General features: G+C 58.8%; 1 protein-coding gene across 1 annotated transcript; it reads right to left on the bottom strand.

Annotated features, from left to right (window-relative positions):
* Nucleotides 1-1,081: 1,081 nt before the first annotated feature.
* Nucleotides 1,082-16,368, bottom strand: HR (HR lysine demethylase and nuclear receptor corepressor). Its single transcript, XM_045998277.1, has 20 exons — nucleotides 16,216-16,368; nucleotides 14,309-14,959; nucleotides 12,802-13,576; nucleotides 11,309-11,459; nucleotides 11,042-11,229; nucleotides 9,467-9,628; nucleotides 8,595-8,684; nucleotides 8,321-8,436; nucleotides 7,445-7,526; nucleotides 6,919-7,082; nucleotides 6,565-6,801; nucleotides 6,194-6,359; nucleotides 5,933-6,002; nucleotides 5,607-5,737; nucleotides 5,389-5,508; nucleotides 5,169-5,284; nucleotides 3,065-3,229; nucleotides 2,511-2,639; nucleotides 2,271-2,356; nucleotides 1,082-1,474 (listed from the first exon to the last, which is right to left on the bottom strand). Exons 2-19 carry the CDS (start codon nucleotides 14,918-14,920, stop codon nucleotides 2,294-2,296), a joined length of 3,537 nt encoding a protein of 1,178 aa, XP_045854233.1. The 5' UTR covers nucleotides 14,921-14,959; nucleotides 16,216-16,368; the 3' UTR covers nucleotides 1,082-1,474; nucleotides 2,271-2,293.
* Nucleotides 16,369-16,370: the final 2 nt, after the last annotated feature.

Raw genomic sequence — 16,370 nt, 5'->3', positions numbered from 1 at the left:
GAGAGAGGCCTAGTGACTGGGCCATCTTTGTCTTCCCACGAGAAGGACCCTGCGTTTGGGGTTCTGGGGTGAAATTAGCCATATAAAATGAAATGTAGATAGGGAAGGGTCACTCGGTGCCACTTGGAACATGATCAGCTATAAAGTGTCTGTGTTAGAAGGAGGACAGAGGACAGCAAGCCTATCTGCAAAGTCTGTGAAGGGCTGAGACTAATGTAAATGAGGCTATAGTCAGAAAGCTTGGTTCAAACACCAATCCTGTTGCTAAAACTCCTGTGTGACCTTGGGTGACTCACTTAACTCCAGCCTGTCTCTCTCTACTTCTGTAAAATATAAATAAATATAAATAAATAATGTCTACCTCAAAATCATGGAAAGGGGTTAAATAAGATCAGTTAAATGAAAACAGTGACAGGGTGCCTGGGTGGCTCAGTGGGTTAAGCAGCTGCCTTCAGCTTAGGTCATGATCTCAGGGTCCTGGGATCAAGTCCCACATCGGGCTCTCTGCTCAGCAGGGAGCCTGCTTCCCTCTCTCTCTCTCTGCCTGCCTCTGCCTACTTGTGATCTCTCTCTGTCAAATAAATAAGTAAAATCTTTTTAAAAAAGAAAAAAAGTCAAAAAAGAAAACAGTGACAGAGTAAAATGTAGGAGCTCCTTGATTTTCTTTTTTCTCTATCCCATGAAAATATGAAAATAACCTAGCTCTGCAAACAATGAAGAAACCGGATTTTTTTTCTTTCAAATGAGGGATGGTTATGTGAATCACAGCGAAGCCACAGAAGGGAACACAAACAGCCATTTAAAATGAAGGTTAGGTAGCAACACAGAAAATGACCACAATACAGTGTCAAAAGGAAGAAACCGAGTACAAAACAGACTGACTCAGTCATGTATAAAACAACTCCTTGGAGAAAATACGAGGAAATACACCAAAATGTTAATAGTGATTGTGTTGGGGTTGAGTGGAGATGAACTTACAGGTGACTTTTTCCTATTTTCTAAATGTTCTGAAAGTCTATGAAATTTATAATAAAAAAGTTTTATTTCATAAAAAACACCATTCCCCAAACCACTGCAGGAACAGTTAGGTACCCCAAGAGTCACAGCTTGCTGGCGCTGTGATATACAAGGGCAGGCGAGCAGGCAGAGCTGCCCAGAGGGCCCCGGGCGGGGGGAGGGGCTGTCCAGTGTCTCAGGCAGCAAGCCAGTCCCTGGGAAGCGGGCCTGGGGCCAGCCACGGGCACCGAGGGTAGACAGCTAGGCAAGAGCTCTTCTGGGCCACACTCCCAGAGCTCCAGGTTGGGTCAGACAGGAGAGCTGGGGTAGCCTGCAGTCCCTGGCAGGCTGGGGCTCCCAGATCTCTGTAGCCCCACCGTGCACAGGAAGGCTGCCGTGCCGCTGAACCCCAGGGCTCTGCCTTGTCCACAGTCTGCTGCCAGGAGCATCCTCAGGGCAGACTCCTGGAAGGTTCCATCTGCTCCTCAGCGGAAAGGAAGGATCCAGGCCCCAGGAAGAGGAGCAGGCAGGGGTTGGTGAGGTCGCTATCATCGAGTCCCCCAACCCCACTCCATTTCCTTGTCTCCCCTCCCTCCCCAGTCCACGTGGCCTGCAGGAGCAAGGCCAACCACTCCAGCAGCATTCACAAAACAACAAGACTTTAATGGAAATCATGAAGGAGGGAGGCAAGAAGAGGGAGCAGGGAACACGGCATCGCCCATATCATTCCCTCCAGCTGAACCTGTGGGGTCTCCTGATGCCCCTCCCCTCCAACTTCGCTGTTGTCTGGCAAAAGGGCAGGATTTCAGCGGCCCCTGTCCAGCATGCCTGCAGTGTGAAGGGCCACCCTGGAGCCCAGTGAAGATGTGGGTCATGTAAGCAGCGCTCGGGCACAGGTGGGACAGCAGGGTTGAGGCAGCAGAAGGTGTTGCTTAAGCCAGAATGATTCCCGAGGTCCCCCAAGGAAGGGCTGTTTGTCTCTTGGGTTCAGGGAGCAGGTGTCAGAGGGAGTCCTTCACCCTCAGTGTGGGTCTGGTACTGTGGAGAGGGGTGCGGGGACAGAGCAGGTGCTGGCCTGCGAAGGGCAGGTGTGGGTTTCAATGGCACTGTGGTTGTTGGCTTTAGGACCCAGACTGGAGCGGAAAACAGGGTGCCCTGCCTGTGCCCAGAGTGGTGCCTGAGGGATTGATCAAAAGTCCCCAAGTCCCCCCAGTGTCATTCTCTCCTGAAGCTGTGTGGGGATTGAGCACCTGGTCTACCTGTCCCCAACCTACCCCAGATCCCCTTCAGGATCCCCCTATTTAGCCTCCTGTAATGTTCCCACGGACACCTTCACTGCTTGGAACACAGCCCAGTCCATCTAGAAGAAAGAGAAAGGACAAGGTGTTTACAGTCACATCCCGGGGCTCTTCCCACCAGTAATGGCCTTTCTGGGCCTTGGCTGGCTGCTTCCTTGGCCCAGAGTGGGTTTGCCGTGCCATCCCAGCCGCTCTCCTGGCCAGCATCACCCTCACCTGGGCATAAAGCAGGCGGCGGTCAGGGGAGAGGCTGGGTCCCTGGTGGCAGAGCTGAGCAGAGAGGGCAGAGGTCTCCGGGGACAGGAAGTGCTGAGTGACGCTCACGGTGCTCACCAGGCCCTGCACCTGTGGGTGGGCAGAGGCTCAGTGGAGACACAGGCTCAGGCATCCTCCCGCTGCCCCCCTTGTCCCCGAGGTCTACTTCCCATGATGATCCCCACCCACCTCTCAGAGAGCAGAGCCCTGGATCTAGCAGCAGGGACCTCAAGGGGCATGGCCAAAACCAGGTCAAGGGGAGGCCAGAGAGGGCCCAGGCAGGGTAGGCATCAGAGGACACGAAGCCCCGTAGGGCTAGATGACTCCCGGACAGCTCAGCTTTGCCTCTTCCTTACAGTGGGGCGGGACTTCCTGCCCTGCCTTGCTCTCAGGGCACTGGGAGGGACAAGGCCAGAGGGGCAGGGGACCCCATTAGCAGTGTGGTGTCTGCTCTGGCCGCTTCGGTTTGTACAGTCTGAGCGCTCCACAGAGCCCCTGGCCCGCTGGGGAAGCACCTGGTGGGGAGCCCCGGCAGGCACCAGCACGGCCTCTCCAGGGGCCTGCAGCAGGGTCCAGCAGTTCACGCCCCACTCCTCCCGCAGGCGGCGCCGCAGCCCTGTGTCCAGGTAGCAGCAGCCTGGGGTGCCAGGCTCCAGGTTGCCTGCTCCGGCCGGGCACACCTCAAAGAAGAGAAGGGGAAATGAGCAAGGTGGGGAGATGAGGAAAGAGCCACAGGGCAGGGTGTAGACTTCCCAAAGGCCGGGGTACAAAGGCTGAGAGCAGAAGTGATCAAGCCTCGAGGGGCAGGCAGGGGTGGGAGAAAGGGCTAGGTGGTAGGGGGCTGGGCGGCTCAGGTCGGCAGAACAGAGATTTGGCTGGAAAGAGCTTAGAGGACAGGATTAAGTCTAAGGCTGGGATCTAAACCCCCACTTTTCTTGGGACTAGATGCTTTGAATAGCTTCTGTGTCGCTGGCCCTGGACCCCTGCCTCCAAAAACCCAGAAAAGATACCCTGCATGAACAGAACTCGTAAGCTGTCTGTACCAGGAGCTCTTAATGTGGTATCTCACCAATGTCCTGAATTGTGTGCTAAACTGTAGGCCACTAGATAGCTGTACAACCCCAGGGGGCCATCTAAAGCATCGGTCAGATTCTTCTAAGATCCCAGATCTGGCAAAGGCCACAGAGGAGCCCTGATGCCCCATGGATGCACAGGCTTGCATGCCAGACTGAGTCCTCCGAAACAGGCATGGGTCTAGGGGGCCTTCCTCAGCCCGACTGGAGTGGGGCGCTCCTTGGGCAGACAGGGATTCTTGGGAGCTAGAGAAGGAGATGCCCAGGGAGTACCCGCAGAGGTCAAGGCCAGCATCACCCTCCACCTGACTGCCAGCCAAATCCACCCCCTCAGTAGGACCTCAGTCATTGTCCCCGGGCTTAGGACTCAGGGATCCCAGACTGGCCCATGGGGGAAGGGGAGACCGGTGAGCCAGGCTGAACCCTAGGGTGGCCCCCAGGCAGGCGCCAAGGCTCTTTTGCCCTCAGAGTCCATCCTGGAGCTTATTGGTGTTTCCCAGGCCACCCAGTGAGAAAAGGCCCCTCAAACCTTCTCTGTGAATCATCAGGCCTTGCCCTGTGAGACTGCCTAAGGGCCACCACACCCAGACTAGATGAGGCCATCTGTGTATGAAGGTATGCTTCTGTCTACTTCCTCCGGCGTGTCCCAGCATCTGTGTGTACATCTACGGATCCCTGTGTGCCTGTCAGTGTGTCTGCAGATATGTGTGCCTGTGGGCAGGAGGGTGGTGGTGGACAGCTGTGGTAACACCAGCCTGTCTGTGTGTGTGTCTGTGTGTGTGTCTCTAGCAGCAGTGACCCTTGGTGGATGTCTTTTTCCCAGGACAGTCAGGGTTCAGATGGACTTTGGAACCACTGCCTCTGCCCTAACCTTAATGCTGACCTTCCACCTCCCCGGCCCCATGGAACTTCCTGCCTCCTGCTCATCCCCTCATCTTCTCCTTCCCTGCCCCTTATTTTGGTCCAGTCTTTCCCACCTCGGTCCAGTTTTTCCTACCTCCCACGCTGCCTCCCTCAGCCCTCACTCGCTAGCATCCCAAAGAGCACCACCTCATAAGATGTAGATCTCGGAGGAGGGCATCTCAGACGGACTTCCCTTCCCCCTCTGCCACCTGGAGCCCATGCAGGGGAGGTTGCATGGTCTCCAGGTCTCAGGTCTCAGCTCTGCACTCAGCCCCGGTTTACTCAGCTGCAAAATGGGAAGGCAACAGCGCCTGCCACACAGGGTGGCTGTGCCAGTGAATTGAGATCGTGTACCCGAGGCCCTTACACAGGGCCTCGCCTGCACCAGCTCCTGCTCTCGCGTCACCTTTAGGTCCCTGCTCAGCCCCAGCTCCTTCTGTGTGCCCCACCACACAACTCGTAAGGTCCCAAGCTGCTTTCTCTGTGTGAGTCAAGGCCATCCAGCTCAGCTGGGGGTGGGGTGGGGAGAGTGAGCACATGGGGCACGCACAACAGGGAGAGCTTCGGGGGGCCGGGAGCCCCCACTTCTAGGGAGCACGAGGGCAGCGCAGGGGAAGGGGAGGGCTCCCAGCTCCTTCCTCACCATCTGGAGAAAGCGGCGGATGCGCTGGGCGTCCTGGGCCCGGAACACGTGCCACACAGTGCTGACCTGGCTTCCGGGAGACCAGAGCCCCTCCCCGTCCAGGCCTGAGAGGAAGTCTGTGGAACACAAAGAGCTCAGGGGGGCCTCGAGGGTGGCGGGGAAGAAACCGCACATCGAGACTTGCGGCCAGTTCAACCCCTGCCTCCGGCCCAGGACCCACCTTTCTGTGCCCGGTGCCAGGCAGGCAGTGGGGCTTCGGCGCATACCAGGACACTGACCAGGTCAGTCACCTCCACACAGAGGTTCTTGGTCCCCAGGTGCCCACGGTGTGGGCTCACACCTGTGCAAAGGCAGAGACGGGACCGGCGGGTCACACAGGGCGCCCAGAAGTAACAGGCATGGGATCAGGGGCCGGCAGAGAGCGGAGTGGGCACTCACCATAGGCTGCCCACAGCTGGGGCTCCAGTGGACGCAGGGCGGGGCCAGGTGGGAGGTAGGAAGCCAGGTTGAGTTTCCCATGGCGGGCACAGTACTCGGGGAGGGGCAGGCTGTCAGCCAGGTTCTCCATCCTGGAGGGGGCGGGACCATGTCCAGCAGGCTCAATCCAGGTACCCAAGATCCCCTCCAAGCCCACTCCTCCTGGGGTCACCCCCAGGGGCAAGAGGGTCATGGGGTGAGGGTGAAGGAGGAGGGCAAGTAAGGGCAAGGGGCTGGGCAGAGGCTAGGAGATGCGGCCAGCCCTTTCCCTTTGGTACTATACGTACCTGCTGGTGTCCTCCTCCCCCAGAGCTCTGTGCAGCAGAAGGACGGAGCCCTCATCTGACTTTGGGCGAACTAGGGGAGGAGACATGCCATTGGTCCCAGGGGAGGAACCTCCTTGCCAGAGGACCCGGCCCCGTGGCAGCCAGAGGGCTCAGCTTCGGCTCGGGCTCTGCTTCTGGCTCCCTCCCCAGGGTCACCATGGGACTTTGCTGCCACCTGGCTCAGCCTCCCAGCTCCCCCTCCCCCACATCAGGGACACTTACTTTCAGGTCGGGAGAATCCCTTCCAGAACGTTGTACTGTGGAGGCTTGTGGGCTGGGGAGGCCCGAGGGGGGTCAGTGCCTGCACCTGGCCTCCAAGAGTCCCAAGAGCTTCCGTCCCCCACAGGTTGCCTTGCAATGTCCTCTGAATCCCTGACACCAACACAGGCTGTATCGAGGAAAGGCAGAGGGATGTGGGGGGAGAATGGACAGGCAGCCAACTTGGCCAGGCCGGGGCGTGTTGTAAGGGACACCAGACCCACGTGGGGATCAACCCTGCTGCCCACTCCGGGTGACAGACCGGGTCTGCCTGGGCCTACAGATTAAGCTCTAAGGGCAAGCGGGGCCGGAAGAACTGGAGGAAGGAGACTCACCTGGCCCTGCCTCCAGTGCTCCTGGAAGAGACGGAAGCCTCGCTGAGGCCTGGGCTCCTGCAGCCACAGCAGAGCTCCGGGAGGAGGCAGCCGGGGCCGCACTGGCGAGAGGGGCAGGCCCAGGCCTTTGTGCAGTCCTGGCCCGGCCCGCAGCCCAGGCCCCAGGGCTTTCTCCTGGATCTTCCGTTCCACCACCTGCGCAATGATGCTGTCCAGGATGTTGGTGATGCGGTCATCCTGTGTGGACGGAAGGACGGAGGGGCAGGACAACTCAGGACCTGCCTTACCCCACAGGGAGGGCCAGCCCAGCCTCTGTCCCCGGGCCCCCAGGCCTCCCTCTGTGCCCTTGCTCACACTGGGCAGGGCAGGAGTGACCGGGGCAAAGGCCATGTGTATCCGCTCGTGCCCCAAGCAGAGTTTGACAGCAGTGGAGGCCAGAAGTTCACAGAGAGAGGGACAAGGTATGGGCCCTCGGCCGGCACGGTCCTCTGCCGGGGTCTCGGTGGAGTCCGGGGTCTCTGGCAGGGAGGAAAATGGTGAGGGGCTTCCCCTTTCTCTGGAGGCTCCGCTGCCCACAGGCTCTGCCCTCATCTCCTGGTCGAGTCTCTCTCCTCACTGCTCTGGAGGCTCTCACCTCCCGCCTCTGGCAGCTTCCAGAACCTCTCCCAAGGAGGGGCTCACAGTGAGGGTCTGACTAGAGATGGGTGAGGGGCTTGTCCTACATTTTTTTTAGATTTATTTTCTCTGGAATGACTTGAGAAGAGTGATGGAGATTAGGGATGGCACAGGAGAGCTGAAGCCATTCCAGTCTGTCCTCGGGACGCCAAGCCCAGCCCAGCCTCCCTAGACAGTCTAAGCAAGGGCCAGGGGAGCTGCTCACCCTCTTTGATGTCCTTGGTCCTGTCGGTATCCCCGTTGCAAGAAGACTGTGGTGCTGGGAGAGTTTTCTCTGTTGGCTCCTTCTGTGAAACCCATCCACCACCCCCCAATCCAACCAGAGATTTAAAAACGGCGAAGAGAGCTCAATCCAATTCAGCCCACCAGTAATTAACAACAGACTGCAAAACTGGGTTTACAGGGAGCAGAAGGTTCTGTGATATAACATTAGGTGGGGAAAAGGTGCTCATGGAATTCCACACACAGTACTGATCTAAAATACACAAAAATAAGCGGAACAAATACAGAGATAAGTGACTGGAAAGAAATACATCCAGATGATAACAGTACCATTCTAGCCTGTTGTCGTCTTCCTTATACTTGTTGTATTTTCCATAATGGCTATGTACCAGGGTCTGGCATGCAAAATGCATTCAATAAACTATTTTTGAATGGATCAGTTTTATAACAAAAGGGTGAACTTTATAAAAACTTTGTAAAATGCACACTGAGTGCCTGCCCTGTGTTAAAAGCAGGGCATAGAGAGAAGGCGGGTCTGTGCTCCGCCCGCGGGAGCCCGGGCCTGGGGAGTGGAGAGACAGGGCCCGCCAGCGAGCAGCTCCAGCATGATGGGGCAAGTGCTGAGCTGGAAGGCATACAGAGTGGGCAGGCGCTCCAGCAAGCAGAGCAGGAGGTGGGGCCGATGCTAAAGCTCCATCTGTGGATCCTGATCCCCAAAGAGAGGGCAAAGGACCTTGATTTTATCCAGCATCCATGTCCTTCATCCCCACCAAAAAGACGAGGGCCAAACTCTGCAAGTAATTTCCAGACACACTGCCCAGTCTGGGGGCCCACCAGCTAGTGCTGCCCAGCTTCTTACCTGCTGGCCCCCATCCCCAGGGGCCCACACCCGGGCATCAGCTTGGCAGGGGCAGTGCCCCCGGATGTCAAACTTGACCCAAACCTCGTGCATGGCGGTGCTCAACTCTGCCAAGGCTGTGAGTGGGGAGGGAGAGGGAGTTTGGTGGTGAGTGTGGACAGAAGGGCCTCGCCAAGCAGCAGGGCATGGGATTGGGCTAAGCCACATCCAGACAGGAAGCTGCTCTCCCCTGAGACCCGCCCTCTGCACACCCCACCCCTCCAAGATGGCTCACCCTGGCTAGAAACGAATTGGGTGAGCATCAGGGAACTGGCAGTATGCCCGGCCTCCTGGGGACACTCCTCCGCGGACTCCTCCTGAGGGCCTGTGAGGTAGGAAGAAAGAAGCTGCAGTCAGGAAACCGAGAAAACCACAGCTTAAGGTTGGTGAAGAAGGGCAAGGGCATGACATCTAAATCAAGGGACTCGACAATCCATAAATCCATAAAACATGGGCTTTCTGGGACACTTGGGTTCAAGGATCCCATAGGATCCTTTGCTTGCAGAATGCAGAGCCTTTAAAATGCTGACAATCATTACCACACTCCAAGATGATCTTGTAGAATACAGTGTTCTCAAACGCTTCTGACCCTGGAACTCTTTTTGGCTACCTCTATGGGAACACTGGGAAATTTTAAGCCCTCGGGCGGCAAAGTGGAGCCAAGGGAGAAGAAGCTGAGAACCATGAGAACAGTAAGACTTGGGATCGGAAGGTCTGAGTCTAAATCCTAGACCCAACACTTACTAGCTGTGTGACCTTGAACAGGTCACGTAACCTCTGTGTTTTTCTTATCTGGAAAAATGGAGGCAGTAATACCCACCTCACAGTGTTGTAAGGTTTAAAAAGGTGCAAGCCAAGCAAAGTGGGAGGCATAGAGCAGGCACTCGACTCCTGTTACGGGTGGGCGAGGACACAGGTGTAGCCCTCTGAACTGGGGAGAGGGAGAAGTATGCTCTAAGGGGCACTGAGCCATGGTGACTGAGGCTGGAGCTGGCGGCGAGGCTTTCTGGGGGAAAGGCAGCCCAGAAATGGCCACAAACCTTAGAGCCGCCCTTCTCAGGCCCCCATCCCTGCCCTCCCACGCTCAGCTCCCAGCTCCTTTCCTACCTGCTTTCCTGGCCCACCTAGCCCCCGCCATGCGACCACAGGCCACGCACAGCCGGTGGCTGCAGTGGGGGCATTTCCAGTGGGTGTTGAAGAGTCCCCGGTGACAGCGGCTACAGCAGCAAGGAACGCCTGGGTTGTCCTCTGTCCTGGCTGGCCCCTGGCCTGTTAGCCATGGGAGAGAACAGGGTCAGAGAAGGCTCAGACCACAGGTCCCTTCTGAGGACCTCCAGGCTGGGATGGAGTGGCACAGTGGGGCCACTCCAGCAGGGAGACAGGCCCCTGTCAGACAGCCTATGTGAAGAACCTCCCCATAGCACCGTCTCCAGAAAACTCTCCCAGCAACTATGCAGGCCTCCCCTCCCCAGTTCCTGCTCCGGGGACTTCCCCACCGGCCCTGAATGAGCAATCCACACCATTTCCAACACCGTCCTCCACCCACCTCCCTCCGTCCCGAGGTGGTGTCCCTTCAGGAGACTCTGTATACCAGAAGAGGGAACCTTAGGAGGCCACTCCTTCCCTCACCCAGAGTTTCTGACTAAGCCCTCCTGGGTCGGTGGAAGGACGCCAGCCAGCATGCGTTCATTTACTCATGCGACAAACACTTTGTCCTGTGCGGGGCTGAGGGCGGGCGCCTCGCGCGGGTCAGGGCTCAGAGCCGCCCTCCCAGCGCTCACATTCCAAGAGGGGAGATGGGCCCACAAACACGGCAGTGATCGTGACACTCCAGAGTGCTGGAGGAGGAGACCAGGACAGGATGACTGGGGTGGGGATGCTGGGGGCAGCAGCAGACACGGCCCCCGAGTGGAGTGATGAGTAAGTGCTCATTCATCGGGGAGAAAGGGAGGAGAAGGGCATTCCAGACAGAAAGAACAGAGAGTGCCAAGGCCCGAGGGGATGGACAAGCTGGGGTGAGCCGAGGAGGATGGCCGCCGGCTGATGCTAAGTGCTGGGAATCCAGGCTGAGGGAGGGGCAGACTAGACCGGCCGAGGAGAGTGGGAGGGGACTGGACTCTGGGACGAGAGGGAGCCATAAGGGGCTCCTACCCAGGTTGTGACCTTCCTGCAGGGGCGTGCACACATTTTCAAATGCATGTGCGGGGCTGTAGGAGGGTATAGGAGGGAGACCCTGAAGCCAGAGGGACCCAATGAATGGCTGGCACCGCACCCATCTTTTCGTCTTTTCACATCGGCCCAGACCCTACTAGCCTCCTAGGGTCTATGAGCCTCAAACAGCAGAGAGAGCCCCCATCTTCCAATGCCCTTGAAGACACTTGGCACTCTGTCTTGTTTCCCCAGCAAACCCAGAAACTCTCAGGCAGCTGGACTGGACCAGGTTTCACACCCTCCCAACATCCCTTGCCCCGGCAACAAACTTCAGAACTCATGTCGCCTAGGAGCCTAAGCCAGGAATAAGGGCAAAGCAGGGCAGGAGCTCTCTCGAGCTGGTACCAGGATGGACTGTGCTAATGGGAGGGAGGGGCCCACACTCTGCAGGCCCCATGCCCTGTGTCAAAGCACAGTGACCACAGGATCCAGCCTTCCCCGTCTCCTGCCTGCCCCACGTGTCCTGCTCACCTTCCCGCTGTACCCAGGCCAGAGCTTCACGCTCCCTCCGCAGCAGGCGGCACAGTCGGTCCCCCAGACCACTTAGCAGATGCTTGGCGAGGTCCTTGCTGAGCCTGGCCTCAGGGCCAGACCATCCTCCCTCCTCGGGGCAGGCTGCAGAGTCTTCCTCCTGAGGCTGCTCTGCTCCCAGAGGCAATCTGGAGACGGGGTACAGGAAGATAAGGAGGGAGTCCCGACTGGGAGGGTGCTGGGGGCAGCCAGGGGCAGGAGGCTCACCTCGCCACTTGCTGGGCGGGGCGGGCCAGCCCTCCTGCCTCTCCAGCTGCGTGGGCACAGCTTTGGCACTGAGCTGTGCCTGCCAGGGGAGCCGAACAAGATGTGTCATGATGCCCCGGGTCGTGGAGGCTGGCCCTGCCATCTTGGGGTCCTGAGGAGGCAATGAAGCTGGTCAGGGGTCTGGGCCTCCTGAGCTTATGGGAGCTCCAGGCCCTGGCTTTAGCACCCAGCCCACCCACAGGGAGAGCGAGCCCAGCCCCTAGGCCCTGGTCTATAGAGCCTGATTTGGAGCTACTGAAAGTGAACCAGAAGGGCTGGTGAGAGAGACTCCAAATGCCCTGACATGGCCTGATGGCCAAGAGTAGAGGTCTGCTGTCCAAGGCTGGAGCCGCTGGGCCATCACCCTGCTCCAAGTGCAAGTTTGTTTTGTTTTGTTGTTTTGTTTTAAGTAAGCTCTATGCTCCAACACGGGGCTTGAACTCACGACCCTGAGATCAAGAGTGGCATGCTCCATTGACTGAGCCAGTCAGGCGTCCCTCAGTCGGTGCAAACTTTGGATAGCTCCGCAGTGGGCTTAGTGATATCGCTGACCGCCTGTCAGCATGAGGAGACAATCCGGGCATAGGACGGAGGGTGCCGGAAGGTGAGAAGCCAGAGAGTTTCAACACAGGCCACAGGTGCAGTAACCCAAGAAGGGAGAGGGGCCAACAGCCTCCCAGCCCTGGCAGAGGCCTGCAAGAGCACAGACGGACCCACACCAGGTGCAGGGGTGCCTGGGCAAGGCCACTAGGGGCTTTGATCCAGAAGCTTCGATCAAGAAACTGAAAGGACCCTGAACAGTTGAGCCCGAGCCGGCGGTGCTAGAACCCTCCGTGAAGAGCACAGCGTGACAGCAGGTCCAGGAGGCACCTTCCAAAGTCCTACTACTGGCCGAGTCCAAAATGAGTTCCCATGATCCGGCTGGCCTAAGGAGGAGTTGTTCGTTCCTGGGGCGGGACAAGGGGTCCTTCAGGAGGGACAGTCCCCCAGATGGGGCTATGTAGCACAGACAGTCACCAAGATGAATGTTTGCCGAGTGCTCACTTAATTCAGCGCCAGGAATTCTTCAAAGCCTTTGATGTGAATTATACCATTTCATCTTGCAGCAGTCTTTACAAGGCAGGTGCCATCTTTAGCCCCATTTTAGAGATGAAGAAACTGAGGCCCAGAGAAGTGAAGTAACTGGCCCAAGGTCACAAAGCACCAGGCAGCAAAGTCAGGACCCAGGCGTTGTTACACTGCCACAGACACATCACAGATTGGGAGGAGGCCGACGGAAGTAAGAAGTCCCTTGCTCAGGCCTGTAGATGCTAAGGAACTCCCAGAGAACCACCACATCCGGCTGGAAACCAGACCACTTGTGTGATCCCTTCGTAAAGGGCCCAACAACCCCACTTCCCCACAAAGCCCCAGTCCTGGCTGCCCCTCCCAGGTAGAGCCCCCTGCACCCTTACCTCTGTGGTTAGTATGCTGTGAGGCCTCTGCCTTGTTCCCAAACGATGACTCCAGCATCTCCTGCCAGCCTTTGGCCCCCTGGCCCACATTGCCTGGGAAAGGGTCGGGTGGGCGCTTGGCAGCTGGGCTGCCACCCGCTCCCTCAGGGCTGCTTGCCCTCTTGAGGGCCTGCAGCTGGGCAGGTGGGCTCTCCTCGTCCCCGGGGCAGCCCCCTGGGCACCCAAACTGCTCAGAGTGTCGTGTGAGCCATGTCTTCTTTAGCTTGGTGTGATGGCTGGGCGGGCAGGCCCTGGGACCAGACGCCTTGTTCACTTCCTCGTTGGATTCACTGGGCCCGATGGCACCCCCCTCCTGGCACTTCCCACAAGGGCCAAGACCTCCATCTCTAGCAGGTACGTGAGATGAGCAACAGCCTCCCTGGGGGGTAGGAGGCCCAGGAGAGGGACACCTGGATGTGGCTGATGGCCCCAGCTGGTACCCAAGGCTCCCACCCCCCGGTATAGCCCAGACGTTGCTGAGAGTATGAACCAGGCCCGGGGGACAAGTGGGCCAGGGGGTCCGGGGAACAGCGTCCGGATGCCCCAGCAGGAATGGGCAAAGGTTCTGATGCCTGCCGACTCCTGCCTCTCCATCTCTCCGGTGGAATGAGGGACGTTCCGCTTCCCCAGTTCTGTGGAGATGCCCACCAGGGGCCAAGCCTAACAGCCCAGGTTCCGCAGTTGCCAGTGGCTCCTTTGCCAGCCTGAGAATGCCTGGATCCTTGTGGTAAAAGCCCTAAAGAGAGGAGAAGGGGTAGAGCTCATGCTGACTTCGATCCCAGCAGTTCAAAGGATGGGCAGGACTGATGACCAGCTGGTGTATGCCTGTGTGGCCTGAAGGGTCAGAAAGACACTGAGGAACTCAATACTGGTTTCCAGACTCTGATCCCTAAGCGCCTCCCCGCTGCCCTGCTACCCTGCCCCCGGGCCTCCCTGGGACTTCTCAGACCTCTGAAAAATCCAGCAGCTAAATGGTCAGAGCCTGCCACCACCAAAGGATCTGTTTAGACCGTTTGATGACCAGTATCATACTGGTCTTCAAATAGCATAAATCTTATTCCTGGGCAAGGGGGTGGGTTGCCTGGGGCGGGGGAACATGTGCCATAGACACAGGCCATGGGGATACCTGCCACATCCAGCAGCCAGATAAAGGGCCTTGTCTGCCCCCCCCCCCAAATTCCAGGATGAGACCACATATTCAGAGACCCAGGGCCTTGCTCTGGGAGGGACAATGAGTGTGTCAGTCCCTGAAATGGCCCAAAGGCTTGGTGAGATGGAATCACTCGGAGGAGGCATTGCTTGGGGCTGGCGCTGTCTGAGCTGACAGGCTCCTCTACTAGGGGTGCCATCTAACGTTGTCGTCAGAATGGGAGAGCAGAGCACTGTGGCCTGGCATGGCTGCTAGGGAACACTCAGCTACCTTGCATGGCCTAAGCCCCAGGTACCCACTCTGCTCCAACAATCTCACCTTGCTGCCTAAGCCGAAGGCAGATGGCACTTTGGGCTGCCCCCCTGAGTACAAGCAGGGGTGTGGGGCCAGGGGCCAGTCACACGGACGCTCTGGGGGCAGGCTGGACACTACGTAGGGTGGCAGGCAGGTGGGCACCCAGAAGGGAGCTTGCTCGAGGATCTTGGTCTCCAGAAGGAAGGGGCAGTGCAAGGGCCGGAAGGCCACAGGGTCGCTCTTGGGATGGCCACCACTGTGCTCAGGAATCAGGGGGCCATAACGAGGTGGGCATGCCGAGCCACAGAGGGCCAGTGGGTGGGTGAGCATCGCCTCCTTCCAGCGCAGCCCCTCCTTGCTGCCCAGCCAGCTGGCCTTCCTCTCCCCATTTCGGGGGCCTTCTCCCTCCACCAGTGGGAGTGTGTCCTTGGGGCTCTGGGGAAAGCCAGGGGGAAGCCAGGAGTCTGGGGGGCTTAGAACACCCCTCCAGAAGGGAGCAGGCTCTCCGAGGCACAGTGCACCACGGCGCAGACCATCTCGAGGCAGGGTATCCGGCTCCCGTCCCAGGATGCCATTCTCGGGGGCTGTCTTCTCCCAGGCTGGGGTGTCCTTCAGGAAGCTGGACGTACTCTCCATCACTCTCTTGCCCTCATGGGGCTCTCCCAGAGAGGGTCCCTGGAGCATAACCAACACACCATGAGCACGTGCCCCAAGCACCCTACCGCCCGGTGCAGAGCTGGGCACCGCCCTGCAGCAAGCACCAAGGCAGCTCAAACCAGTAAGGCAAGTGCCAGCCTACAGCTCAACTCCGCGCCACCTGCCCACATGCAACTCGAAGGACCTGCCTGAGTGAGATGCTCGAGTGTGGGGCAGTCAACCCTTGCCCCAAATGCCCAAGCCCACCTGGGCCAGAGGCCCTCGGCACAGACTGCTACTTGCAGGATGGGCCTGGATCCCGAGCACGGATTTGGGGACAGACCCCAAAAAGCTGAGGTCGCTGGAGGGTACTGCACTTGGGGACAAGAAGGCAGGATCCTGGCCCTGACTCAACCCCTGCTATGTGACCTTGGGCAAGTCATATCACTCCTCTGGGCCTCCGCGTGGCCTTGTGTAAAATAGGGTTTGGAAACCGGCAGTCTCTCAGAGGCTTCTTTCCACATTGCCGTCTGTGGGGCCAGGGGCTGCTGCTTGTCTACCCCCAGTACTCAGCCCCACTCAAGCTTGTAGGGGTGGGAAGCACAGGCAGGATGGGCTGGAGTCACCGGGGAGAACCTCCTGGCAGGGCTGCTGGCTGGTAATTCTCCCTACACTTGGGCAGTCGCTGGTGTGTCTCTTCCCATCTCTCTATGGTTTCTTGGCTTTGGAAGCAGAGTCCGGGGACAACTGCTGGGGGCTAGGATGTCCACCACAGCCCCCAAGGGAAGGAGGGAGCCAGCACAGGAGAGGGGGGATTAAGAGGCCTCAGCTGGGACAGGTCAAGCTGCTTGAGTCCAGCAGGCAGTGCCAGGGCCGCTGGCGGCCGCTGGTAACTGCAGCCTGGCAGGGGGAGGGAAGGAGGCGGGGAAAGCGGGCTGCGCCCCAGAGAGAGGCAAAGGAGGGAAAATTGAACGTGCTTGCAAAGGACCACGGTGACAGGTGGCACCAGAGCCGCAGCGCTCTCCCAGCGCGGCCCCCTTGGCCTGCTGGCTGAAGCCCCAGGAGAGAGGGGAGGTAGCCCAGGGAGCCGTGACAGAGGTCGCTCGGGTTTTCTAGGGCCACCGCTCCGTCGCGGTCCAGCCCCGTCGGGCATCCTAACTTTCGGACCTGTGGCGCAGCACCTCGGAGAAGCGTGGGGAACTCCCTCGCTGCGGGCGGCCGGGTCTCGGCTCAAAAATGCCCAGCTACGAGTGTCCCCAGACGGCCCGCCCCTGGCGCCCCCTCCCGGCGCTTACCTGGGCTTCGCAGGCCAGGAGCGGCGCGGGCGGCGGCGGTCGTCGTGGCCAGCACCGGGCGCCCGCTCCCCATGGGCCGGCTCCGGGGCCTCCCGGCCGGCGAGCGAAGACGCGTTCTCCCGCTCTCCGCTCAGCGTGCTCGAGTTCTCTTTCCC

Source organism: Meles meles, chromosome 2, assembly GCF_922984935.1.
Source record: "Meles meles chromosome 2, mMelMel3.1 paternal haplotype, whole genome shotgun sequence".
Taxonomy (NCBI): domain Eukaryota; kingdom Metazoa; phylum Chordata; class Mammalia; order Carnivora; family Mustelidae; genus Meles; species Meles meles.
The sequence above is the reverse complement of the archived record's forward strand: the minus strand, read 5'-3'. Positions and strand labels throughout refer to the sequence as shown.